Source organism: Hakea prostrata, chromosome 5 (assembly GCF_041222555.1).
Source record: "Hakea prostrata isolate BN-2017 chromosome 5, UWA_Hpros_2, whole genome shotgun sequence".
Lineage (NCBI taxonomy): Eukaryota > Viridiplantae > Streptophyta > Magnoliopsida > Proteales > Proteaceae > Hakea > Hakea prostrata.
This window is the reverse complement of record NC_142604.1, coordinates 5,713,638-5,740,391: the sequence shown is the minus strand read 5'-3', so window position 1 is coordinate 5,740,391 and position 26,754 is coordinate 5,713,638. Positions and strand designations below refer to the sequence as shown.

The 26,754-nt window shown below is 37.1% G+C and overlaps 1 protein-coding gene across 1 annotated transcript in view; it reads right to left on the bottom strand.

Annotated features, from left to right (window-relative positions):
* The window catches only part of SRFR1 (Tetratricopeptide repeat (TPR)-like superfamily protein), a 43,928-nt gene extending 22,397 nt beyond the window's left edge, over positions 1-21,531 (bottom strand). Inside the window, exons 1-9 of the mRNA XM_089155611.1 lie at positions 21,176-21,531; positions 20,892-21,001; positions 19,015-19,559; positions 18,427-18,471; positions 18,222-18,323; positions 18,020-18,100; positions 12,311-12,377; positions 11,563-11,663; positions 11,341-11,448 (exon numbers count right to left, since the gene is read on the bottom strand). Of these exons, the coding sequence (XP_089011737.1) occupies positions 11,341-11,448; positions 11,563-11,663; positions 12,311-12,377; positions 18,020-18,100; positions 18,222-18,323; positions 18,427-18,471; positions 19,015-19,559; positions 20,892-21,001; positions 21,176-21,297 (1,281 nt within the window). The 5' untranslated portion in view covers positions 21,298-21,531. The remainder of the gene's footprint in view (positions 1-11,340; positions 11,449-11,562; positions 11,664-12,310; positions 12,378-18,019; positions 18,101-18,221; positions 18,324-18,426; positions 18,472-19,014; positions 19,560-20,891; positions 21,002-21,175) is intronic.
* Between the last annotated feature and the right edge of the window lie 5,223 nt (positions 21,532-26,754).

Genomic DNA, 26,754 nt, shown 5'->3' with positions numbered 1-26,754 from the left:
GAGAAAGAAAGATCCATACGGTCTGTCTGGGTGAGCACAGCGAATCCCACATGCAGAGTCCATTATGGAAAAAATTCCTGTTCTAGGCGGCCACGAGCAAGTTAGCGAGGCACTGGAAGACTCACACACATGCCTTTCACTTGGCACCACAAAGCTTGCCCTTCAGTTCCTGAATCTCAGCAGGTCTAGAGAATCGAAACCATTTTAGTTCCTCATCGCAGGGAACGGGAAATTGAACCCCAAAATTTGAGGAAATGGCACAAAGGACTAATCTCTTCAAAGGGCAGAAGAAGAGGAAATCTATCCCTCCCAACCATCATTGCGAACCCCCCAAAACTCACAAAGGTTAGTTTGTTCATGAGTTATCTGAAAAGACCCCTTTGATTCTAAATCTTTTTTTTTTTTTTTTTTTTTTTTTTTTTGGGGGGGGTTTGGTGGGTTATTTCTAGTAAGGTAAAAGAAGATGGGTGGAGGGAGAAACCCTGCACCCACATATATGGTTTTTAAGAATGGGGTATGGGGGTATTTTTGTAAAATACATTTTATTAACTATTAAGGGAGGCATTCTCTACTCACACTTTGGTCCCCGAATTTTTTATGACTCCCGGATCCCCAAAGACACCCCGTTGTTTGCTTTCATCACTGATGAGTGATGGCCCGGGCTCCTAGAACCCCACTCCCCTCCCCCTTCTCACACAGGTTTGGGATTCTCTTCCCCCTCTCGCTAGCTCCGCCAATGACCTCATTGTTTGGCTCCCTTCCCCCACCAAAAACTTTTCCACCACACTCTGCCTGGAATCACCTTCGTGCCCAAAAGCCCAAACCCCCCTAGGATTCCTTGGTCCATTACCCTTTGGAGAGCTCTCAACCATGCTCTTCCCACCCAATCATTCATCATTAGCCGCCATATCCCAGTTAATCCCAACTACATCCTTTGCTAGAATGACTTGGAAAACCCCTAACACCTCTTCTTCTCTTGCCCTTTCTCTAGATCCATCTGGAGAAAAGCCCTTGCTTCCATTTGGCCCCATTCAAGGCGCTTCTATGGGTTTGCGCGTGATTGGTCTTGGATTGTGAGAAACTTTTCAGGCTCTTCCATTTGTGATCGGATTGGTAAGCTTGTTTTTTGGAGCCTCTATTCACCACATTTGGTGGGAGCGTAATCTCAGGAGATGGACGTCAAAATCTCGCTCTATTGACATGATTTGGAATGCCATCTATTTTTATGTTTCCTCTAGGTTGTTAGCTTCTTCTCATCCCCCAGTTGATGATACCTCAAGGAACAAATTCATTGTTGTCTCCTGGGGTCTCAGCTCTTCTTTTCGGTCTTCCTCTTAAAAACCTTGTTTCCTTTATTCCGTTCTTTTAATATAATTATTTATTCATCCAAAAAAAAAAACTATTAAGGGGAGTATTTTGGTCCTTTAATTTTTAAAATTTGAATTCAACAAATGGTTAATCACGATGTTGAGAATCCTATAACTAGACGTAAGGTTTCAAGCCCCAACATGTAATTTACCCTTGAATAAGAATGACTAAGAAGACACACACATAAATTTCTAATGAAATTTTTCAAAATAAAAAGTCCCCCATCTCACCGAGATCTTGACTAAACTTTTTGAAGTGGTGCAATTGGCCTTAAGATCAAGTTCTTGACATATGTATATTCTATCTTTGCCCTACTTAGCCTAAAACCTCTTGAATCCAAAACTCCACACTTTAATCCAATCCATTGTATCATCAATCAAGACAATATCATTGACAAATAGCATAGACTAAGGTATCTCATATTGGGTGTGATTGGTAAAATCATCCATTTTGAGTGCCAACAAAAGAGGGTTTAGAACCAAACCTTAGTGTTGCAATTGAGAATTCATTACTTTGGCCTTCTACAATTCTCTTGTGATTGTGCCCTTACACATGTCCTTAATTGCATGAACTTGTTACTTATGCCCCTCATGCCAAATGAGCTCTAAGCCCGATGAAACCTTTTCAAGGTCAATGAAAATCATATGGAGCTTATATTTGTAAGCCCTAAAAACTTCCATTTCCCTCCTTAGAAAATAAATAACTCCTATAGTTGATCTCTCTGGCATAAAAACAATATACCAGTTCCTCTTCTCAAGTGGCTTTAATGGTTTTCCCCATAGTGTCATGGTATGACACATAAGTTTTATGCATCTACTACAGTTATTACAATTCTAGATATGACGTTCATTTGTCAAAATTATAACTGCAGTACTTCTCCCCCAACCATTTGGCATTTATTTGTACTAAAAAATCTCATTAAAAGACTTTGTTGGCTAAGATTTTATCCTGGCTTTTCACCCTTTAACTGGGATCACATCCAGTCCCAAGTGTTACCTTCCTTCATCCCTCAAAGGGCTTCTTTAACTTCCATCTCACTAAGTAGTTGTAGAATTCCAATAGTGGCATTCCTCCCCACTTCCATAGTTCCATCTCACCAAGTAGTTGTAGAATTCCATAAATGGCATTCCTCCCTACTTCCACACTATCCTAGGAGTTCCATTTAGAAAGTTGTAAAATTATTCTCCTCATCTCTTAATGTCCTTGTCCTGAATTAGATTCTACCATCCTTGCTCTTAATACATCTAATGTGGCCCAAATCTCTCCTCTTCCTTTCTCTTATCTTTGCTACCCATAAATTGCACTTTCCCCTTCCCTGGTCTTAAGTTTTTCATATAGGTCATCATATTTCATTACTCATGCTTTCCCCTGCTCTTGTTTGAGCTTCTTTTCTGGCAGCACAATAAAATCCATTTATGCTCTACTTCATTAGTTATTTGCCAAGTCTTAAATCAATATTTCTTAATCTTACGGGCTAATTGGACCTCATGATTCCACCATCAAGTCTTTCTAGGTGTCAAACCCATCCTTTCTAAAATTCCTAGGACTTCTTCAGCAACCTTCTTAGTGCAAGATTCCATCCCAATCCACATCTCATTAGTATCACCCTCAAAATTTCACTTTCCCTGTAAAGCCATTCTATCAGTAAAAGATTCTAGTAGAACACCTTGTTACATGGTTCAAGATCTTGGTGGGATCTAGCAAGGTATCTCGCTTTTCCAACAAGCGAGAGATGATGAGTGGCAAGACAAAAAATTTACCATATCCTGTGGAGATCTTGCTCATATCTTGTACAACTCAGCCATATCATGAATATCTCAATCATATTTCAGATATCTTGATATCCCATATTTATTTGCAGTTATAATGGATGAATTAACCAAAGACATTCAAGACGAGGTCCCTTGATGTATGCTTTTTGCTGATGATATAATGTTGATAGATGAGACTCAAGAAGGGATTAATACAAAATTAGAATCATGGAGAATAGCTTTTGGAATCAAAAGGCTTTAAACTAAGTAGAACGAACACAGAATATCTAGTTATAACTTTGATCATGATTGGGCAGAAGACAAGTTGGTGAAACCTGATCATAAGGAGATTCTTCAGAGCAATTGTTTTAGGTACCTTAGATCAATCATAAATTAATAAAAAAATTTAAAATAAATAAATAAAAGGTGATATAGAAGATGATGTTTCCCAAAGGATTAAAATAAGGTAGATGAAGTGGAGAGGAGCATCCAGGGTCTTATGTAATTGACATATTCCTCTAAAGCTCAAAGAAAAATTCTATAGGAATGTTGTTCAACCAACTATGATCTATGGTGCAAAGTGTTGGGCTATTAAAAAGAATCATAGATAAACTCAATGTACCAAAAATGAGGATGCCAAGATGGATGAGTGGCAAAACTAGGAATGATAAGCATGGTGGGAGATCTCGCGAGATCTCGCCGAGATCTCGCGAGATATCTCGCCTTTTTAGAAAGGCGAGACGAGATCTCTGGCGAGATTTGCGAGATTGCAGATCTCGCTCGAGATCTCGCCCATCTCGCGAGATCTCGCCAATATCTCGGCGAGATCTCGCTAACGGTGGGATTTTTTCTTCTTTTGAGGCTTTTTAAAGGCCTTGTCTCGCTCGAGAGAGGCATATCTCGCCTCTCTCGAGCCTCTCTCTCTCCTCTCTCTCGCTGGATCACCAAAATTGGCCGGAAAACTTCATTTTTGGCCGGAATTTGGCCGGAATTTGTTGGGGATTCAACATAGCAACATCATCAACTCATCTACAACAACAAATTGAAGCATATTTGTAGTGATTCAAGCATATTTCAAGGGATCTTCAAGAAATGTAAGATTTTCCCCCAAATTTGATTTTTTTCAAATACAAGGTTCTACAATGATTGTATGAGTGTGATATAAATATATGTTGATGTTCAAGCTTAGATCTACACTTTCATGGAAAAAATTTTAATTTTCTGTTATTAATTTTTTTTTTGAATTTTCGTATTTAAAAAATATATTATCTAAAAAATTAAAATTAAAGATTATAAATAAATACTTATGATATGAATGTGACTATTATTTATGTTAAACTACATTTAGAGGGCTACAATCTCATGAATTAATATTTTGATTATCATGCTTGCTGTATTTTTTTTATTTAAATAATTAAATAAAATAATTATGAAAAATAATATTTTATTAAAAAATTATCTGTTTTTTTTTTAAAATGATGCTTATATTATGTAGTTTATTTTAAAAATACAAACATGTCTTATTGAGCATTGTATATATGTTATCTTAGAACAAAGTGTGTGTTTTGTTGTTTTATAAATTATTTTTACATAAAATAATTATAAAAAATAATATGTTATTAAAAATTTATCTGTTTTTTTTTTAAAATGATGCTCATATTATGTAGTTTATTTTAAAAATACTAACATGTTTGTTTGAGCAGTGTATATATGTTATCTTAGAACAAAGTGTGTGTTTTGTTGTTTTATAAATTGTTTTTACATGTTTTTATGTATCTAAAAATTATTCTAATGATTATTTGGGAATATTCATGATTCATGTATGTATTTCAGACTTTCGTGCTGTACATTTGAATCTTAAATGGCAACTAGTGGGAGTGGCGGCACCGGTAGTGGGACTCGTGACATTGCTTGGCAACATGGGGATCCACCGATCTGACAAGAAGAAATCCCGATGCAAGTATTGCCTCAAGACTTTGAATTCGGTGGTTCAACCGTTAAAGCAACATTTGGCTGGTGGTTATAAAGATGTTGCCAAGTGTCCCGGGGTTCCTTATGAAGTCCAAAAACAATTGCAGCAACTTTAAGAGGAGGGAAACAAAAAGGGGGGAGATGGCACAAAAGCAAAGGGAATTTGAGGATATAGTGCTATCTAGACCTACTCTTGATGTTGATGAGGAATCAAGCGATGATGAAGAGAGGAGGAGGGTTATGGGTGTTGAGTCACGAGCCGAATGGAGACAAATGAAGGCTGCAATGGAAGCTAGCGACAGTCCCTTACATGCCGATAGTGTGAGGCAATATGAACAAACAAGGGGAGCGGTGGTTCGGGGTCGGGGCATCCATGCCACCTAGACATAGTTTTCGTGACCGAGACCGAGAGGACCGAAGGAGGAGGAGGAAGACTACACTTATGATTCCAAATTTGACCAAGACCCCTCCCTCTTCAACCAACAAGACATCTATCAAAGAAGCATTCCCTATATGTTTGCTGTGAGGTAGAGAGGCGGGAGGGAGGAGGAAGCTAGGTTAACAATCAGCAAATTCATGCTCTATAACAACATTGCACCCAATGTAGCCAAAACACCATACTATCGGGGGATGATCAATGCAGTTGCTAGGGCGGTGTAGGGGTTAAAGGCCCAACAGCTTGGGAAGTAATGAATAAATATTTACCCAAGGTAAAGCAGAGGTGGATGAATACATTGAATCATTAAAAGAACAATGGAGTACATATGGTGTTCCGTGATGGCTGATGGATGGACTGGTCCTACTAGACACCCATCATTAATTTCATGGTGAGCTGCAATGGAAAGACATCCTTCCTCAAGTCGGTGGATGCCTCGGATAAGATCAAAGATGCTGACTACCTTTACAAGCTTCTTAGGGAGGTGGTACTCGAGGTAGGGCCAAAGAATGTGGTCCAAATTGTCACGATAATGGTGCAAACTTCAAAAAGCTGGTGAAATGTTGATGAGGAAGAAGAGCAGCAGGATCCACCTCTTTTGGACACCATGTGCTGCTCATTCGATTGATCTTATGTTGAAGGACTTGGGGAAAAGAAAGTCAATCGATCTTGTGGTTGAGAGGGCTGAAGGGTAAGTAATTTTATTTATAACCATGGTTATGTGCTGAAGATGATGAGGAACCACTGTAAGGGTGATCTAGTCGGACTGGATTGACTAGATTCGCCACCAACTATGTAGCTCGAAGCTTCCGAGAAAGTGGTGGGTCTTCGGCACATGTTTGCAAGTGAGGAGTGGTTTGGTTGGCGTGGATCTAGCCATCCCGATGCAGACTAGCCCAACAAACCATTGCCGATGATTCCTTTTGGAGGCAGCTGAATAGGACACGGGCATTATAGAGCCTATTGTGTTTGTTTTAAGGATGGTGGATTCGGAGAAGAGCCCACAATGCCCCACATATATGCTGCCCTCCAGAAATGAAAGAGTTGGTTAGAGCTGCTGCCCCTAGCACCTTCAAATCCTACGAGAGGATCATCGATAATAGATGGGAGATGCACTTGATGCATCCTTTGCACTTGGCTGGTGAGTCACTTTTAAGTCTTTAAGTTTTTGTTGTATACTTTAATTTAAATTCTTTATTTGTTATAACTTATAACTTATAATTTATAAACAAGTAAGTTAGTAAACAACCAAATCACTAAGTCATTAACCAAATTTTTTATTTCCACAATGCAAGCTTACTACCTCAACCCAAAGTACCATTACAAGAATGATCTGGGGCTTGATGTAAAGTTGATGATCATGGTGCAAGAGGTGGTGGAGAAGCTTGTGTCAAATCCCATCATGCAAGGGACAATTAATGGAGAGGTGAGAACTTATTCAATTGTTTCTTCAACTTCTTGCATTAGTGCATTAGCCATTAAGCATATACATGATAATAGTATAATACAATAATTGAAGAATTGGTGAATTGGTGTCGGATCGGGGAGTTCGGGGATGCCCTGGGAGTTTTGGAAAGCCTTCAGCTTGCAACCAGGAAAAAACTGATCCCGGTAAATAGTTTACTACTCTATAAGTCATTAAGTCTATAAGTCTATAGACTATAAGTCTATAACTTTATAAATGATAACTGATAAGTTATATAAATATAAAGATTTGCTTGCCTAATGCATTCTTATTTTTGGTTATGCAGCTGACGGTGGTTTCTATATGGAATTAGTGCGCCAAATCTCGGGACATAGCAATTAAAGTACTCTCACGTACTTGCTCATCCTCTCGGCTGCGAGAGGAACCTGAGCACCTTCTCGCTCATCCATAGTAAGGTACGGACGTTGGGGAGTAAGAGGCTCGAGAACTTGGTGTATGTGCATTACAACATGAGATTGAGAGTAGGGCACATACAAGATAATATAGATGACGACAATCGTGAACCGATTGAGTTGATCGATATATTCCATGAGCCCCCGCAAGATGAGGAAGATGACGTCATATATCGCTGGGTTAGGGATCGAGGTGGCCCAATGCTGGATGGGCCGGAAGGGCAGCCCGATCCTACCATTGCTGCTCGCGTGGGCCCGGATGTCGTGGCCGAGCACCTATCTTCCGATGAGGGTCGGCCGCCGTAGCGGCATCGAAGGATCAACTGTACCATTTGTGGAGCCACCCGGTCGACTTCAAACAACCGAGGTGACAACTAGTAGTGGGGATTCGGATGATGATGCCGATGATACCACTCATACCCGACGGCCAGTGGCCCAAATCGGACATCGAGTTCGAGTCGTGGAGGCGGCGGGCTGGTCGTGTTTCGGTGGAAGTCGGCGTCAACAAAGGGAGTCACCCGACTCACCTCCACCAGTCCGAGTCATCCGACACATGTGAGCCACGCTTCCCCTATCTCTCGGACTTATAGTAGGAGTCGGAAGAGCAGATCAAAGCAAGGGCAGGGGCAACCGAATGATGATGCAAGCATGCATGATCTTGAATTGAACATGGGAAGCATGAGCCTAGATCAGAGTGATTCACAACAGCAGAGCCTATCATCGGGGTACCAATATGGGGATCACAAGACCGGTCGATTACGGTGGGTATTCTTCTATGGAGGTCATACTATTCCTCAAGACCCTTCACCGGAGAGTATGCATATGGGAGTGAAGGTGGGTTGTTAAATGAGTGGTTTAGAAATCCGTACCCAAATACTCAACAACTATATGAACAACAACAACAACGGCTCTTTCACCCACCCATGATTGACGGTTATCCCGCATCGCTATTCCTCCAAGATTCGACATGCAAACATATAATGATCATATAAACCGATATGTGACATACTTCAGTGATCAATTGACTTGGGAGTCATATGTGGCCACCGTTCAGAATCAATTGATGCGGAATGTTGAGTGATACTCTTAGTCTTGTAAGTTGTAAGTTGTAAGTTGTAAGTTGTAATCTTCTTAATTCTTATGGAGTTATGGTTGTAAAATTTTGAAGACATTTAACTATTTAAGTGTTTAACAATTTATTACTTTGAATCTTTGATAGTTTGAAGTTTGAACTTTGATCACTTGTTGACTTGATTCTTGAATACTTGATGTGTAATGTTAATATGTTATTATATATTTGTATTTGATACTTGATGGTTGATAAATGATAACTCATTAACTTGAAGTCTTGAATTACTTGATATCTTTACATAATTACATTACATGTTGTCTATTCTCTAAGACTATAACTTTGCATTACACAGAATTTCGGTTTTACACATAGGGTCAACGTAGGAGACATAGTTAGGGTTATTTTCTCACAAATCTAAGGCCACCAATGTGTTCAAAAGGCCTTAAATAGGCTAAGTACCAAGTTTCAGCCCAACCAGAGCCCTAAAACTCACCGAGATGGGCTACCGAGACTATCGCCAATTTTCTGGCATATCTCGACCGAGATCTCGCCATCTCGGTCGAGATCTCGGTTTTTCTATGTGGCGAGATCTCGCTCGAGAGCGAGATCTCCCACCATGATGATAAGATAAGGAATAATCATATTAGAGTTTGTCTAGGAGGAGTAGCTCTGGTAAGTGACAAGCTACAAGAAAGTCGTTTAAGGTAGCACTGCCACATTCGACGGAGGCCTTTGAATGCCTCTGTACAGAGAAGTGATATAATCCAGATAGAAGGAATTTAAGGAGCTAGGGGCAGACCTAAGATAACCTTAAGAGAAGTGGTCAGAAACATATTTATAGCTTAGGCCTTATATCTAGCATGGCCTCAAATAGAGCTAATTGAAAGGCAAGAATCCATGTAGTTGACCCCATTTAGTTGGGACACGGGTTGATGATGACCTCCGATATCCTGATAGTACTTTGGCAACCTTGATAGATTGTCAATTTGGTGTTGCTTGGTTGTGGCCAACATGACCATTTAACCAAACTAAACCATTGATGATGCATTTTGAGCTTGACATAGCCTCAATTAAATGAGGACCAGTTCTTCCAAGATCTTTATGAGAACCAAATCACCAATTCATATGAGGTGGATAGGTTTGGCTTCAAGGGAAAAGGTTAAGTTAGGGTGTTGTGGTTAAAGGTTATACAATCTTAAATGATACTTAGGGTATCAAGGATACTTCGCCCATCCCATGGGAGATATGAGATAAATTATTTGAGATGGGAAATTGGGGTCTATAGGTGTCAAAATGGGTTGAACTTTGGATGTAATGCAATAATATTGTAGGGATAATTCCCCAAGTTTGGTTAGGTTTGGAGGATAAATTAGAAGATTTGAAGGTTCACGTTTTGGGGGTTTTAGGAAGTAAAAAGATTCATAAATATATGTATACCTCACAGATGGTCAGTATGGGATAAAACTAGGATCTGAGGTCACTAGGGTTGAAGAAATAATGTACCTAAACTGTGGGACAGATCTAACTATTAGATTGGCATAGATCCCACCTTGAATTGTGGATCTCTTGAGAAGCCCAGTCCAAAAACTCACAGAATTCAAGAAAAATAAAAAAAATGGCAATATGAGAAAGGGAATGGAGTCTAGGCTACCAAATACTGGAATGGGAGAACCTTGTGAAGCTTTGGATTGTATGGAGATGGAGTTTGTGGGCTATCAATTCAGCCATAGCAAGATTCTAGGCTTGACTTCATCATAAACCACAACTGTTCATCAATCTTGGACCTCCCAAACTGAAGAAACACAGTTGCAGCAGCAGCACACAAAAGAATACTTGTAATGAGAAGATTAACTAATCATATCAACTCCTACCGGCGGCATTATGTAATATCCCTATCCCTATATATAAAAAGCGCCTTTGTACCCAAAAAAAAAAAATAATAAAAAAGTTCCTGCCTTCCCATCGAGCGGAGGGCCTCATTTATGCAAAATAAGCAGGAAAGCTGATTTAGTTTTAGCTCCTAATTGAACTCTTAACTCAAAATAGAAACTAACTAGCTTAGACTATAAAATTTAGAACTGAAGTAAGAATTAAGAACAGAAAAAAGACTATTCTACCCTTATGATTTAAGTCATAATTTTACATAATTAGGCCAATTAACCTATTAAACTAACCTATTCTTGTATTTGGCCTAGACACCAAATTTCTGGGCCCATAGAATAGGCCCATGACCACACAAACCTATGAAATAAAGGCCCAACACCCATTGAACTCTAACTCAAAGTAGAAACTAATTGACTTAGACTAGGAAATTTAGAAGTAAAATAAAAACATATGAAAAGACTATTCTACCCTTATAACTTAAGTTGGGAAGAATTTACATAATTAGACCGATTAAACTATTTAACTTACCTGCTTCCTTATTTGACCTAGACACTAACTTTTCGGCCCATAAAATAGATCCATGACTACACAAACCTATGAAACAAAGGCCCAACACCCATATCTCACCAAACCTAGGTTGTTTTCAAAGGAAAATAAGCCAATTCGGTGCTATATCTGCATCAGGGTTATCATTTGTGCATGAATTTTGGGACAACTGATGAACTCTACAATTAGGAATCTTGTATGCAGACCTGGTAACTAGCTTTTATGTGCTACCTGGTAAGTAACAACTCTATGAATCCTGTAGCGATGTTGCTAGTGCTACAGTTCCTTACGGGTTCAACCTCTGTGTAAACTTTACTACACAAGAAACAAATGAAAAGTATGCACCCAGTCTTATTGTCTAGGAATATATTCAAACAGAAAGTAATAATTTTTAAAAAAAATATCATCGACAGCAAGTAATTTCACCCAGATACCTGCGCTAAATGAGCCCAACCCTCAAGAAAATTTTGATCAAGCTGTATTGACTTCCTATGTGCCTCCTCAGCCCTTTTGTACTCGCCAATTGAAGCTAGAGCCAAACCCTATAGTAGAACCAAAACTTCCCCATCAACATGAATAAGAATTTTGAAAAATTCATGAACCATAAAAATTCAATTTTCTTGCAGCAAGTCCGAATTTAAGATTTAGTAACTTACCAAGTAAGTGAATGCAGATTTGTTATCCTTATCAAGCTTCACACAGGAAGAGAGATCTTTAACGGCAGCATTGTAATCCTTGAACTTGAAATTAACAATTCCTGCATAGAACTTTGGCAGTTTTTTATCACTTGTATCCCTCTGAATTGGACCCCATATATACTCTGTAAATACACAAGCATATAATACTATTTTTCCCCAAAAAGAATAATTTAGGCTAGTCTTTCATAGATGTAGCAAACTGATTACTCAATCAAATGCCGTGGATGCGAATGTTTTACTGAAACAGTATCAATAAGATAATCTTATTAAGGTTTAAAATGAATATCACACAGAGCTAAAGTAATTACAAAAAGAGTTTCACCTAAATAGGAAACCATTTCAGACATGTACTTCTAATTATTTTTTCCAAACAACAATCAGGTATGGGAGATTCATATTTCCATATGTGGGTTGAGTTCTACTAGGAGTTCAACTCTATTAGAGTTTTTGTTTATGTAAATTTCTATTACTCAAATAGGGCTATTTATATAATAGTGTTATTTCCAATTTATTATAAATAAAGGGCTTGAGATCACACTAATCAATCAAGCCATTCTACCAATATCGTGTTTCTCAACACCATATTTACCAAATTAAAATTTCCTTGATTCTAAAAATGATGCTAATGAGAAAATAGAGGATCTTAAGAAAGATATGCTGGTAATAGTAGTATGGCTGCAGGGGGAGCTGGGCTCAAGCACCTTACCCCTTTCATGTAAGATATCTGCCGAGTTTGGCTCAAATTCTAATGCTTTGGTCAAGTCTTCAATGGCCTGCGATTATTAAGATAATTAATGCATACTTCTAACAAATCACAGTTTACTAATGAAAATAGAAAATAATTAAGAGGCTCCACGCTTTACAAAACTTCTATATGGCATAACAATATCAAATGCATAGAAAGACCACAGCACAAAATATCAAACAGATAGAAAAGCCACAGCAAATTTACATACTTTAAAGATAAAAATAATGGGATTACTAATAAGACCAATTTCCCTGATGCTAAGTTTTCTGAAAGGTTATTGACCCAACAAAAACAATTAAGAAAAAGTTTTCTGAATGGGACATTCGTATCTTTAATCACTGCACAAATATAATGAGTACATAATTGTAGATTGTAATTGACTGAAAACAAGACAATGTAAATGAATGTCATCTGACAATTAATGCCTTTCAACTTTTATCCTTGCATATCATCATGAAACGTTCTTTTCTGAACCATCTGTCTAAATATCCAATTGACAAATTTTCTTCAATTTACAGTGTTTTAATCCAGAACTTTAGACACCATGATAAAACTGAGTTGACATAAAACAACTTCCAGTTTCAACACAATTTGAACTGTCATGCAATTTAATCCACAGAAGTATGGAAAAGACAAAAAGAAAAAAGACATAAGAGAGGCATGGAATCTAAAGGCACAAATAAGTTTTAAGATGTATATATATATATATATATATATATATATATATATATCTCCATCCAAACGGATATTGGAGGAAGCAATTGTCAATATTTTTTTGGGTGAATAAAAGAATTCATTACCAAAGAAGAAGCTACAAGCCCCAAAAGGAGAGGAAAAAGAAAACAAGAAAACAAGGACAAGCTCTGAGCCTCAAACAGAGGACACTGCTGAAGGGAGACAGAGGAGAGACCCCCAATAAATAACTGGTATCCTCAGGATGTCGGGGTAAGGGCCTCCAGTAGAAGCAATTTTTGCTTTAATTTCAAAGGAAATGGACTACCAAATCTGTTGAAGGGCCTATTTCTATCCGAATTTGATTGATAACCACCAAAAATATCAGCTGATAGATCCAACAAAAGCCATGTCAACTCACTGCTGCTCTCTAGCAAAGAAGAGAATTCTTCTACTTCTGGGCCAGCATTCTGCGAGAAGATTTTTCCAGATTGAGGCTGAGAAAAGGCCATCAAAGAAGAGATGTTCAATATCTTCATTAGCATTCCAACAGAGGCAAAAGCTAGAAGAAACATTGATTTGCAATGTCGAAGTGATGTCAAAGGAAGGCCCGTGTCCGGAGGCAAGTAACAGCATACACCAAGCTGTGAAGCTATGACAAGGAATGTGGTGCTTAAACCAAACCAAATTGTGGCAACAGAGAAGGGTGCTTGGAACAGATGAGATTCCAAGCAATTTTGCCAAGAAGGAACCACCTGAGATTGTCCTCCAGATGATACACTCACCACCCGAAAAGGACTTCTAGGAATAGAGGCCAGCATACTCCAAATGTTGGTAAGAAATGGCTGATGGGTGGGCTGACGAACCCAGCCCAATGAATTTAAAAGATCAGCCACCAGCCCACCAACACATTCTTAGGAAGTCCAGAAAAATCAATGGGTCTTGGACTAAGTGGAGAAAAATTCCCGAGGATGCAAGCTGTCTAGCCAAAGGGATGCCCTGCATTCTCCAATAAGAGAACTGACAGAGCCCATGACAAGGAGGTGCGCAGTTCAGATTTCATTGCAAGCCTAAGAAGAATTTGCTGAGGAGGAAGCAGTCCAAATAGAATCATGGCAAAGAAAGCCCAAGTGTAGCCAGTCAACCCAGATACTGTCCTTTTCAGAGATAATTTTCCAAATAATCTTTGATGTTCCCACTGAATTCAATGCTTTGATTCTTGGAATAGTCAGACCTCCATCTTTCTTAGGTAGGCAGATTGAAGGCAGCTAGCGGGGTTCAGAAATTCAGGAGACTCATTTCCCATCAAAGGTTCTAAAGATCTAATGACAGGTTGGGTAAGACCAAGGCTGTGGATAAGTAGACATAAGAGGATTCTAGCACAGATTTGACAATAAGCAGCCAACCCCCATACGAGAGAAGCTTGCTTTTCCAAAGCTGGATCCTTTTCCTCACGACGTCCATCATGGGGAGTGCAGTGATGAGCAGAGAACTAGCAGGAATCAAGGGTAAGCCAATGTACTTGACCAGCATCTGACTAATAAAGAAACCAATCTTATCAATTATAGAAGCCTTACCCAAATCAGAAACACCAGTGAAGAAAAGAAGAGATTTTGAAATTTGAAGGGTTGATGAGAAGGCCTGACAAACCTCGAAGGTGTTGAAGAAAGCTCATAATGGACTCCGCAGAGGAGATAGAGGCTTTAGAGAAATCACGACATCATATACAGAAGCCAGGTGGGAGAGCCTGAAAACTTGCCAGGTGAAGGAGATCGAGGCCATGTCAACATTGTTTACACTTACGCACATCAAGTAGGATTGGATGCAAGTATAAGAGTCAATTTTGGGAACATATGGATGATTTAGTGAAGAGTTTGGACCATCAAAATCAATTTCTTTTACAGGGGATCTGAACAGACAATGGGAGTAATCATAGATGATGTGAGACATCCATGCTGGTTACGATGCTCAAGCAAGGAATAGGGAGGGAACCTCAAATCCTAGACTCAGCAGCAGCTTGTGATCTTTCCGTTGCGAACAACTTCTCTGAAAGAAAAAAAAAGGTTACCTATAAAGTGAGAAAATACAAGCCAACAACTTCTCCTCTTGTCCATACAGGAGGATTGGATTGGTATTGTGTGAGAAAGGTATCAACCGAGAACAATCCCAATACCAATCCAATCCTCCTGTATGGACAAGAGGTAAAAGAGACTGGATGATGGTGATCCAATCCGCCTAATACGATATCATACCGATACCAAGATTAAGAACCTTACTGGTGTGAGCATAACCACTGAACATGACTGGTCGTCCTAAATATGTCCCTCAGTGCTCAAAAGTGTAGGAGGCAAGGACCTATGTAACATCGAAGGCAAGAACCTATGAACCCTACAATTAGGTGGTAAAGCCTAAAAAGGGGAGACCCTAGGAACATTTACTAATAACGTGGTTAGACAAGGAAAGAGGAATTTCAAAAGGGGACACCAGTGCCGATGTGGAACAAGACGATGACTTGTATCAAGAGGGTATTGCCAAGGAGGTGCTAGCGAAGCAAATGGTAGTCGTCAAGCCCTAAAAGGGAATTGGTGATGAACGATCAGGTTTAAACTACCATTAAGACCATAATGATTTTTTAAGACATGGTGAAGGACTAAAGAAATAGAGGACAAAAGGAGGTATATTGGTGCCAAAAACTAAGCTAGGAAGCTACGGAGAATGGCTGAGGCAAAGAAAATTCTATGTCAACTTAAAAATTTTTAAGGGGAGATTGCTATTTATAAGATAGGTACAATGAGAGAAAGGAAGAGTACAGATTTCGACCAAGCGAGGAGTATCAAGGAGGAGAATAGCAGAGTGCTGGTATGAGACAAGTACATAGCAAAGAGATCAGATGAGTGTACTTGTGACTTATTAAATGGAGATAGGTCAAGAAGCACACACAGGCAATTACATCACTTAACATAACAACACATGCCACTGATATGTATGAAAGATTGATGTGCTGGAAGTTGAGGAAGGATTAAAAATGATGAAATTAGACAGCATATCAGGCCTTGAAGTGTGGAAACGTCTTCACTAGAAGGTTGTGCAGCATTGGTTAACTAGAATTATGAACTCCAGGAAGATGCCAGATGAATGGAGCAGAAGTATTACAGTCCTGATCACAAAAATAAAGGTAACATACAAAGCTGCAATAATTATAGAAGCATGAAGCTTATGAGTCCCAACATGAAACGCTTAGAGAGAGTTATTGAAGCCCATTTAAATCCATTTTGATATCCATGTAAATGTTATCGCCTATCGCGTCAGATATCAATCTAAGAAATATAGCTTACAGTTTTTCTGAAGATCTACTGCCATGGATTCAGTAGTTGCTTCTGTGAATAGATGAGAAGCTTTGTTCTGTTCTTTGAGAATCAGCTATAGTGAAAAACTGACCAGGCCATAGGTGAGAGGACTTGATTATATTCCCATCCCCCCACCCGGGGGGGAAAAACCCTTTTTTTTTCTTTTTTTTTTAAAGCTTATTTTATTCATGCTGTTTGGTCTTCTGTTTAAGGTTTCTAATGTAACGTTGATGCTCCAAAAGGGTGATCCATCAATTTCACTAAGAGATCAATTGCAGACTGCATCATATCCTGCATGATTACTGGTTTGACTGCTGCTGTCAGTTGTCAAGCCAACTCTGCATCAAGTAGGGAGTGCTTTATTTGCAGTCAATTGATTGTAAGAGTTACTAGTTGTTTGGGAGATACTCTTATCGCTTAGTTCCATTAAGATTCTTAATAGACTGACCTGTATTCCCTCTGAAGATGCCACTGTTGATTGATTTCCAAGAGAGGTAGAACTCACTATTCTTACAGGCTACTTCAACAGTTTCTGTACCAATGTAAAGATCTATATTTTCCTAACCTCTTTCATTCTGGACATAATCCACCACTATATTATATTTCAGACAAGACATTTAGTTCTCTGAAGTAAGCCACTCCTTAAATCAAGTTTAAGCACTTATCTGATTCTATGTTTTTGGTAAAATATAGGTTAAACCTTATCTGATACTCTAGTCTAGGAGGGTAATTCATCATAATTGGACATGACCAGATACCAGCATCCAGTCATCGGATGACTTGATATTTTAAGACCAAATTCTCTCTATACTTGACACATTCAACCAAAAATGAAGGAGGATCTAACCTTCTGACCTGGAGATATGTCTCCTAGAGAATAGGATCTAGAGTAGTCATTCTGTGAATTTATTCATAATTCCACAACCACAACTGTACTCACCAGAGTATAACAGTCGATCAGAATTTTGATTAGATCAACCAGTCGATTTCGTGTTCCAAATCTGCTATCCGATCTAGTCACAGAGATTTTTTATATTAAATCTAGAGATCCTGTGTTGATTTAGCAATAAACTAAGACAGAATTATGTTATTCAACACCCTGAAGTCCTGTTATTAGTTCTATGAAATTCTGATCAATCTTAAGAATTCTGGTTCTGGCTCTAATTGAAGCCCTACTAGTACTGGCTGATTCCATTAATAATATAAGTCCAATTAACTTGATTTGGTTCAATTCTAAAATGACATTTCTGCTAGACTATACTTTTCCAGAAATTGAGCTACATTACATGCTAGCCAGTAGCACCTATTATTCTAGTTTAAAATATAAAAAATAGCATCGATTTTGATTGTCTACAGATGACCAATAGGCAGTTGAGGGCTATTAGCATTGACAGCATCACAGACAGAAGTAGGCAGACTATTCAAGAGCATAATATTCCTTATGGGAATTCTTTTTTCTTTTTGGGTAAAACTCCCTATGGGAATTCCTGCTTTGCATCCCCTTAACATTATGTTAGCTAAATAATAGACTGCATTATCTAGAAAAGATTCTCGACAACACAGTACATGAAGCTTAAATATTTTGAGGAAATTGCAGCATCAACAATTAAACTTAAAGAGATCAAAGAAGATAATAAACAGGCCTTGCCTCTGCAGGTTCTCCCAACGCAGCTCGGGCCTGTCCCCGCCGCTTCCATGCCTCTCCTGTCGATGGGTTACATTCAATAGCCTAGAACAGAAAATAAGCAGCACTTCGTTATAAGTAGATATCAGGATATTCATCCAAAACAAAAGTAGATATCAGGATATATCTGCAAAGATACTGCACACCAGGTTCACAATCCATATACCTTTGAAAAGTCAGCAATAGCAGCATCAAGTTCTCTTTGGAATGCATATGCCGTGCCCCGTCCTATCAATGCCTCAGGATAAGAAGGATTCTCTTTCAATATCTGTGAATTGATCATGAAGATTATATTTAGCAAGAAAAAGAGCCATTAGAGGAGAACAAAAGCAGGGGCAGCAAAAACAACCATGATGAGTAGAATGTATAACCTGGTCAAAGATAGATACAGCATAAGCATACTTCCCTTCATTGACCTGGAAAAAAATGAAAGAAAAAAATTACTTCTAGAGGGATCACTCTTAAAATAAGAAGAAAAAACTACTTCTTAAAATACTTATTTAAGACCCACTCTTGTTGGACCAAAATCCATTGGACCAGTCTGATACAGCATGACAACATCCGTAATCTTGCATCTCAGCGCGGAGACATAAGAAGTACTTGATGCTATGGTTACCCAATCGAGAAAGCACCTACTACCACTAGAGAAAAAGATGATAATAATTAGGAGTTAACGTTGACTCCATTGACAGCAAGGAAGCTCTTCAGTTGAGCAGATAAATTAGCTATATGAAGCTGATGGGGAATACATCTTTGCAGAACACAACATAATGATTGGTCTTAGAAACTGATAGGAGTAATCTTACTCTAAAATAAAAATTAAAAACCAAAAAAAATCTACCTACATATGAAACGAGAAACTAAGACATTGAACATCCGTACTACTTGAAACTTCTGCATGAAACAGAAAGAAGAGTTCCCATTCTTAATTTTACCAAGTAATGGAGTCTGACATATACCTGTGCTATTCCTCTTGACAATCGAAAGTCCAAGCAAATCCCTGAAGTCTTATGATTCCTCTTGGATTCATCACCCAATTTGCTACAAAATTCAGATATATCTTTTGGTTGACTACATTCTTCAGATGCATTACTTGATTTACTCTGTGTTGCAGAAGTATTACTTGATTTACTGCATGTTTCAGATGTATCACTTGATTTCCCATTCACTTCGTGTACACTAGTTGATCTACCATTTATTTCACATGTAACACTTGATTTATTTTCTGCTTCAGATGTATACACTAATTTGCCGTATATTTCAGATGTATCGCTTGAATTACAATGATTATCACACCCTGAATCAGAAACCGACACGGTTGGGCTGGAAGATTTCATAACATGATCTTCAGAAATGATAGTCCCATTCTTTTTTGCAGAAGCCAGTAATTCTTCCAACTCCAGCAGTTGCTTCAAATCTGCAGACTGATGAATAGCGCGTTCATAACCTTGCTCCCAAATGAGAAAAGCATCCTCCTTTCTTCCCAAAGCTGACAAGGCATGACCTGGGATATAAAGTGATAAGTATAAATAAGTCAGAGACGAAATGTGCAACTTAAAGAAGCAAGACAAGAAATTGTCTCATCACTCAAAGACGATAAAACATTTTTTAATCTGTGATCATCAGGCTGAAGAGATCCATGTATTACCTATGATGAAGATTTCACACATCGACTCTCTGCAAGAACACTGGTTGTTTTTATATGTCTCATTAAATCATAGATCTCAGTTAATAGACTTTTTCTGCAACAGAAGTCCCGCCTCTATTTTAATCTCCTGAAGGTTTTATAGCAATATATAAAATGTTTGCAAGCATGCATATACATTTGTGTTTCATTGAAAATCTGAAGCCTGTACTTCGTAATACTTTCCCCAAATTTATCAGTAAGTTTTGTTTTCTCCCAGTTCTCCCACTTGACTAAAAAACTGTTAACTTATACTTCAAAAGTTTGACTCCTAAGGTTGTTTTTTGTTCTTTGAAGATCTATTATGGAATAGTAGTGGGGGCAAAATGCCTGAAATGATCAGCATAGAAGTTTCTACTTTGTCAAGCGACACTTCCACTTTCTTGCTATGAGTATATCCAGAGGAGCCGAAATGCCATCTGTCTAACCTAACAAACCAAGCTCCATTGAACCTTAATATTTAGATAGTAATTGTTACATTATGTGTTTCTACTTTTAAGTAGAAAAAAAAGGTACAATGTACAAGGGATTTGAAGTCTTCTAAGGACTGCCTCTGATGATCACATATCCTTAAAGAAAGCACAACTGTCTCTCTCATTCCATAGTTTCCAAACAGAGGTTAAAGGGAGCAGGGCAAAACCGGTGCCAAAGGCTTCTGCACAAGAAGAGTGAGAATGAGTTTCTCTGGATTCTCTCTCTAGGGTTTTAGGGCATATCAGGTTTTGGATGAGTGATTAGGAGATTGAAACCCATTAGTTCTGACAATTTTCATATGATGAGTGAAGTTAGATGCTTGCCAGGTGGGCAGTAAAAGCCAGACCTTGTAAACCTTGCATGTTGTGAGGCAAATGGTGGTTTGTATTTCGCATTTTACAGCACTTATTGCAAGTGATCCCCACTGCTCAATAAACTCTATTCGACATCACATGACAATATGCAGTTTCTAACAAAAACCTCAAACAGGAACTTGGACTATCACAGATCTCTACAGCAATCGTGTAATACGAATTGAAGATCCTACTAAGCATCGAAAATACTTAAACCCGAAGGAACCGAATGAGAACAACTGAATGATAAAATGAGAAATATAATTCGATAATTTAAATTCAGAATACGGTTGGAACCCGCGAGGCGGTTATTCTTCAAACAGACCCTTAAGGATATATGCCTGAAGAAGTTTGGGATCGAGCTGAAGCGCCTTGTCGCAATCCTTTATCACGTGCTTGTGCAACTCAAGTTGACTGTAGCAGAAAGCTCGATTGCTTTGAAACAAAGAGAAGCAACAAATAAACAGATAAAAGAAAAATTAAAAATTTATAATTGCTTTTATTGAAGATTGTATAAAAAACATTGAACTGAAGATCCAGATACTGAAAATTAGAAGGATCTTTACTAATTGTACACAAATGAAGGAGAGAAGTTAAAGAATCACTAACCAGATGTCTTCAATGGAACATGATTGAGATAAGAGAGAATCGAGTACTCGAATAGCCTTTGACCAGTTCCGAGAACTGCAGAGCTTTGCAAGCTCAACCCTCTCAGAAATGGCAGACCCCATGAAAGCAGATACACACTAGATTCGTATGAATTCGCAGTCACTGTTCAGCTTCTCTCACCTTTCCTTTTCTCTTCCTCCTAGTCCCTATTCTTCCGAAATTGAGACGAGCGAGAAGCAAAATCCGATAGAGCGAAAAAGGGTAGAGCGATGCAATGCAAATGGCTGCTGTTACTACCGTCCGTCCATATCCTTTTCTCTCTTTCAGCAGTAACCGCTCTCCAAAAACTACAGAAGCGTTGAAATCCAATACCTAAAGAGCCAGAACATATTGGCCCACGGCCCACGGCCCAGGCCCATATTGGATTATCTCACGGGACTCACGAGCGTTCCATGTTTTATTGGGAAATCAGATGCCCACGATAACGGTGCCGTTACCAGAACTAAACGGTCGGTTAGGGCATTTCGGTATTTTTGTTGATTTCTTTGGGCAAGAGGAAGGAATTTAACTTTTCAGCGGTGGAGTGTAGAAGTAAGAGTTCGTGTTTTTTTTTTTTCTTTTTTTCGCTAACTCTTTGGTTACATTTTTTTCCTTTTTCGGAACAGGTGCTTTTAGTTACATTTACGATAACGCGTTTTGACTGTCTTCTCTACGTTATTATACCACGTGGCAGAATCTGAACCGTCTGTGAACCTCAAAGTGCGTAAGACTTCGATGAGAATGTAGCCCACGGTCAATATCCAGCCTCCTAGTGGGCCCACTGTGTCTCCTGAGTCCAGATGCGAATCGGAACCAAAACTTCGATGAAAAATGCGGATCACGAGTTAGATCCAACCGATCCATCTCTGAGAAAAACAATCTCAAAAAAAAAAAAAAAAAAAAAAATTCTTCTTCTAATGCCTTTTTGGTAATTTTATGACGTTTTTTATTTTTTATTTTTTAATGGGTTTGATATTTATTTTAAATTCTTTTTTTTTACATAGAAAACCCCACAAATCAAAGTGAAAATTCATTCTTATTCATTTTTATCCAAGTTATTTAAAATTCAAATATAACTTGAGGGTATAATAATAAAATATAACCCTATTGTTTCTTGAATTTGCTTCGGATCAACGGCAAAGCGTATCCAATGTTTAAATTATTGAGTTTTTTTTACGTGTAGATCCTCTTAGTAGAGCATGATGTTGAGTCCCCTTGGTATAATAAATTACGTTTAGGTCTTACATCAACTAACATAGTCTTCTACCGTAAAAAATTTTAAATTTTTAAAACTTGAAATACCAAAATACCCTTCAAGATGTATATGATATGATTAAAATTTCCTAAATACTCTATTGTTAACAACCATATAGGTCTGTCTTCTTACGAAAATTGTCATAAACCACCCTACAAAAAAAAAAACACCACCACCCCCCACCTTCGATAAGCATAGACCTTAGATCTGATATCCAAATAATAAAACCTAGAACCTTGCCATAGTACTTCATCTTGAAAAAAAAATCTTCCTTTTTTTTTTTTTTTTTTTTTTTTAAAAACCCCCCCCCCTTCCCCCAAAAATTTAAAAAAAAAAAAAAAAAATTTTTTTTTATTTTTATTTTTTTCTTAAAAATTTTTTAAAAAAACTCCTTCTTTTTTTTTTTTAAAAATCCCCCCCCCCTCCTCCCTTGAAATCAAAACTCAGAAGACCCGAGAGAAATACAATCAAATGAATTCAGTTTAAAAATGCAATAGATATTATACATCTTTCAGTTGCACATACTGGACATTTATCATCCTATATAATACCACATACTGCAACAGAGAGATAGAGAGAGAAAAAGAGTGAGAACCATATAAAATGTCAAACTCCTGCAAATAACAACCAATCCTGTTCATTTGTGTCTAAGAAAAATGAAGGATAAGTTTTACAGAAAAAGAATAAGATAAAATAAAAAGAAAACAAAGGTAAATGCTTTAACACATGTAGTCTTTGATCATTCTTCTGCTTCTAAACTGCTAACTACATCTACTAACAATCACGTTTGATAAAATGGAGACAGCACCGGAAGTAGCATATTATTTTGATATATAGCAAGTTGATCTCTCTGTCTTCTATAACTTAATGTGCAATAAGAAAACATACTTTTAACCATCCCATGAATTCCATCAACCAGAAATCAACATCAGCAACAACAACAGCAGCAATATGATGTTTTGGGAAAAGTTGTCCGTTCCAACAAACATGATTTCCCCTTCCTTTCTCCCATCTGCAACCCATCTCTTCCTCCACAACCATGATCACCATTACCATCTTGTTGCTACCTACTCCTGTAGATATGATTTTGTTGAGGGTAAATTCATGGTGTGGAAGAGGTGGGAGGTCATGGGATTGGGAGGAAAGGGGACGGGTAGTGATTGAAAATAAAAGTTGATTTGGATTTAAATGTAAGATTTTTTGTTATAGGGGTCGAGCAACGGTGGTGGTGGTGGGTTTTTTTTTTTTTTTTGGGGGGGGGTTGAGGAGGGAGGTTGCCACAACAACATGAAGGAAGCAAAATGGTGAAGGGCCTATATGATTGATAATAACAAGGTATTGGAGGTATTTTAGTTATATCATATGTATTAAATAACTTTGATGATATTTTGGTCCTTCCAAGTTTGAAATTAAAAAAAACTTAACGGGAGACGACTTGTGTTAATTACTTTGGGACTCAAACATAATTTATTATATTAAAGGGATTCGACATTAGTTTATATTCTACTAAAAGAACCCACACGTAAAAAGCTCTAAATTATATGTAAAAAGTAATTTGATTAGGCAAACCTCAGTTCAAAAAGGGGGAAATTTGTTGTTTTTCCTTTTCCGTACTCTCAAACTTTAACATTTTTATGTTTCATAGCCAAATCATCAATGATCATCATCAATTACTTAACATCCTTTACTGAACATTGTTGCCGACACTTTAGGATCGTGCTTGGGAACAGCGCTGCTTCCGAGCAAAATCACTTTATGATACCCTTTAACTTTTAAGTTTGAATACTCATTCATCAAAACGTGATTGAAAATGACACTTCAACAGCTTTTTTCCTTAACTTTCCGTCACTAATGCAGATACATACTATCACACTAATAAACCACAATTAAAAGAAATTCAGTATCATACAACATTCATGTCCATATAAAACCCAAGCTATACAACAACTAAAACCATCGACTAGATATAAATATTTAATAAGATCAAACAAAGGCTATACAACAACTATAATCATCTATTGTATACAAATATATAATAAGATCAAACAACATAATTTTTATGTAATCAACTAAGTAAAATCCTTTGCCCCCAAAAGAAAAAGTATGTCAAATATAAGCTATTTATCTAATAGATTTTTATGAAAAGACTGGAGAATTCATTAAAAATAAATAAAATTAAAATTAACTACATATAAATGCAGAATCAATAGGATAAGAACAATCAATCTTACAATAATTTAAAGATGACCCCATAAAGAAAATATAATGGCATCGAATAATTTACTTATTTATTCATTTTTTGTTGAAGCATTATATAACTTTGTCATAGATCATTAAGTAAAAAAGATATGTACATTCATACTAAAACTTAGAAGAATTTTTTTAGCCAAAAGTCATAATCAGAATAGAAAATATCAGTACTCTTACTGCATCTTATCTGTTTTTCTAACTTTTATAAAATCAATCACAATCACGCCATATACTTTCTTCACATATATTAACTCGACCAACAATTATTGTGGTTAATGCATTTCACAAATTGATATTATGTGCAAAGAAAAAAGAAAAAAAGAAGAAAAAGGGACCATTTCATCAAATTCCTAGATACCCATCAGGGGAGAGGAAAGATAATGATATCAGAGGGACCATAAGAGCATCTGTACCTTGTTAAGCTTTAAAGAAAGATAAAACAAATACGAAAAGTGTTGACTCCTTATTGATTACACAAGTATAAATGCAAATACTGACCAATCACATCAGAAAAAATATATTTTTTTTATTTTAATCTGTTATGGGGTTGTCAATGCCCAATATCCCATGCCAAGTGTTCTTATTGCATAGTTAGCCCACTGCCAATATCTAGTAGCTTCATAAGAGTAAGAAACCCCAAAAACTCAAAAACTCAATTATTTTGAGTAGAGTCATGTTGTTAATGTGTTGTAAAACTAGAGAATATCTAGAAGAAACATATTAAAGAAAATTATGACAAAATAAAAGTAATATCACAATTGCATTGTATTGTGTGCATCATTTATTTAGTGAGAATAAAGATGTTACAATATATTATCTGATACGAAAATATTATAGTCTACAAGAAAATACAATACGTGAGTATTGCACACAATAGAATGCTCTTGGTATAGAAGGATAAATTGTTGCTCGTGAATCATGATAGAAGGTGTATAGAATGGAAATATTGATTTCCAATATTGTAAGTTTTCTTTTATTGTTAATATTATGAATTGGATGGCCATCATCTTCAATTAGTTTATAAATGTGATCACCGAGATTGCAAACTGAAGTGGTTTTAAACTTATTTTTAATTCTATAATTTATTCTAGACACCTTTTTTTCGAGGGTAAAACTCTAAACAAAAGTCCATAACATTTTGACAAAAAATGAATTCTTATATTCATTTCTTTTAGATAGACAAAAAAAGAGAGTGAGAATTGATACCAAGAGGCCCTTAATCTTTTAAAACATTAAACAACTAAATATGATTCTAATATTTGTTTTTGAGTTGGATCCTAGATATAATTATGTATGCATATAATAGTATTTTCAACCATTGCATGAGCATATAACCGTCGCAGTGCTTGTTACAGCTCTAGCTCTAAGGGTTTATTGGGCTTGTTCCATCCCTTAGTTTGGATGACTCTGATTATTGCATGTTCGATAGTTTGGTCAATTTCAGCTCCTTGGTTAGAACCGAACCTTGTGTTTCATGCATCTATCCTTTGTATTTTTCCTTTCTTTTGTGTGTCGGTAATTTATAGTCTATGAATGAAAATGAAGTATCTGACTTCTTACCAAAAAAATAAAAATAAAAAAACACAAGCATATAGTATGTACAATCAATTACAAAACCTTTTGCCTTGTCTATAACTTTCTTAAATAAAAATTTGATAAGAATTTATTTTTTATATAAGATATATAAGTTTTTGTTAAGAAATTCATTAGATGGTAGTTAGGTTATTTCCAGCTAGAATAAAATAAGTTTTCACCAAAAGAAAGAAAAGTGAGAATAAAATAAGTGAGAGGAAGTGTTGGTACATTTATATTTATATTTTATTTTATTTTGCCTTAAAGAATCCTTATTATATGAGATCTGAACAAATGTATCAATAGCTGAGTTTAGCTAGTTGGTGGATAATGTTGTAGCTTGCCAGTGAGAAGAGAATAAACGTGCAACGTTTTTTGTGAGAACAGTTTTTTAATATTTTTATCAAAGAATAGTGGTCTAAGAACAAACTTAACCATTTTATAAAATTTGTACTGAGAAAAC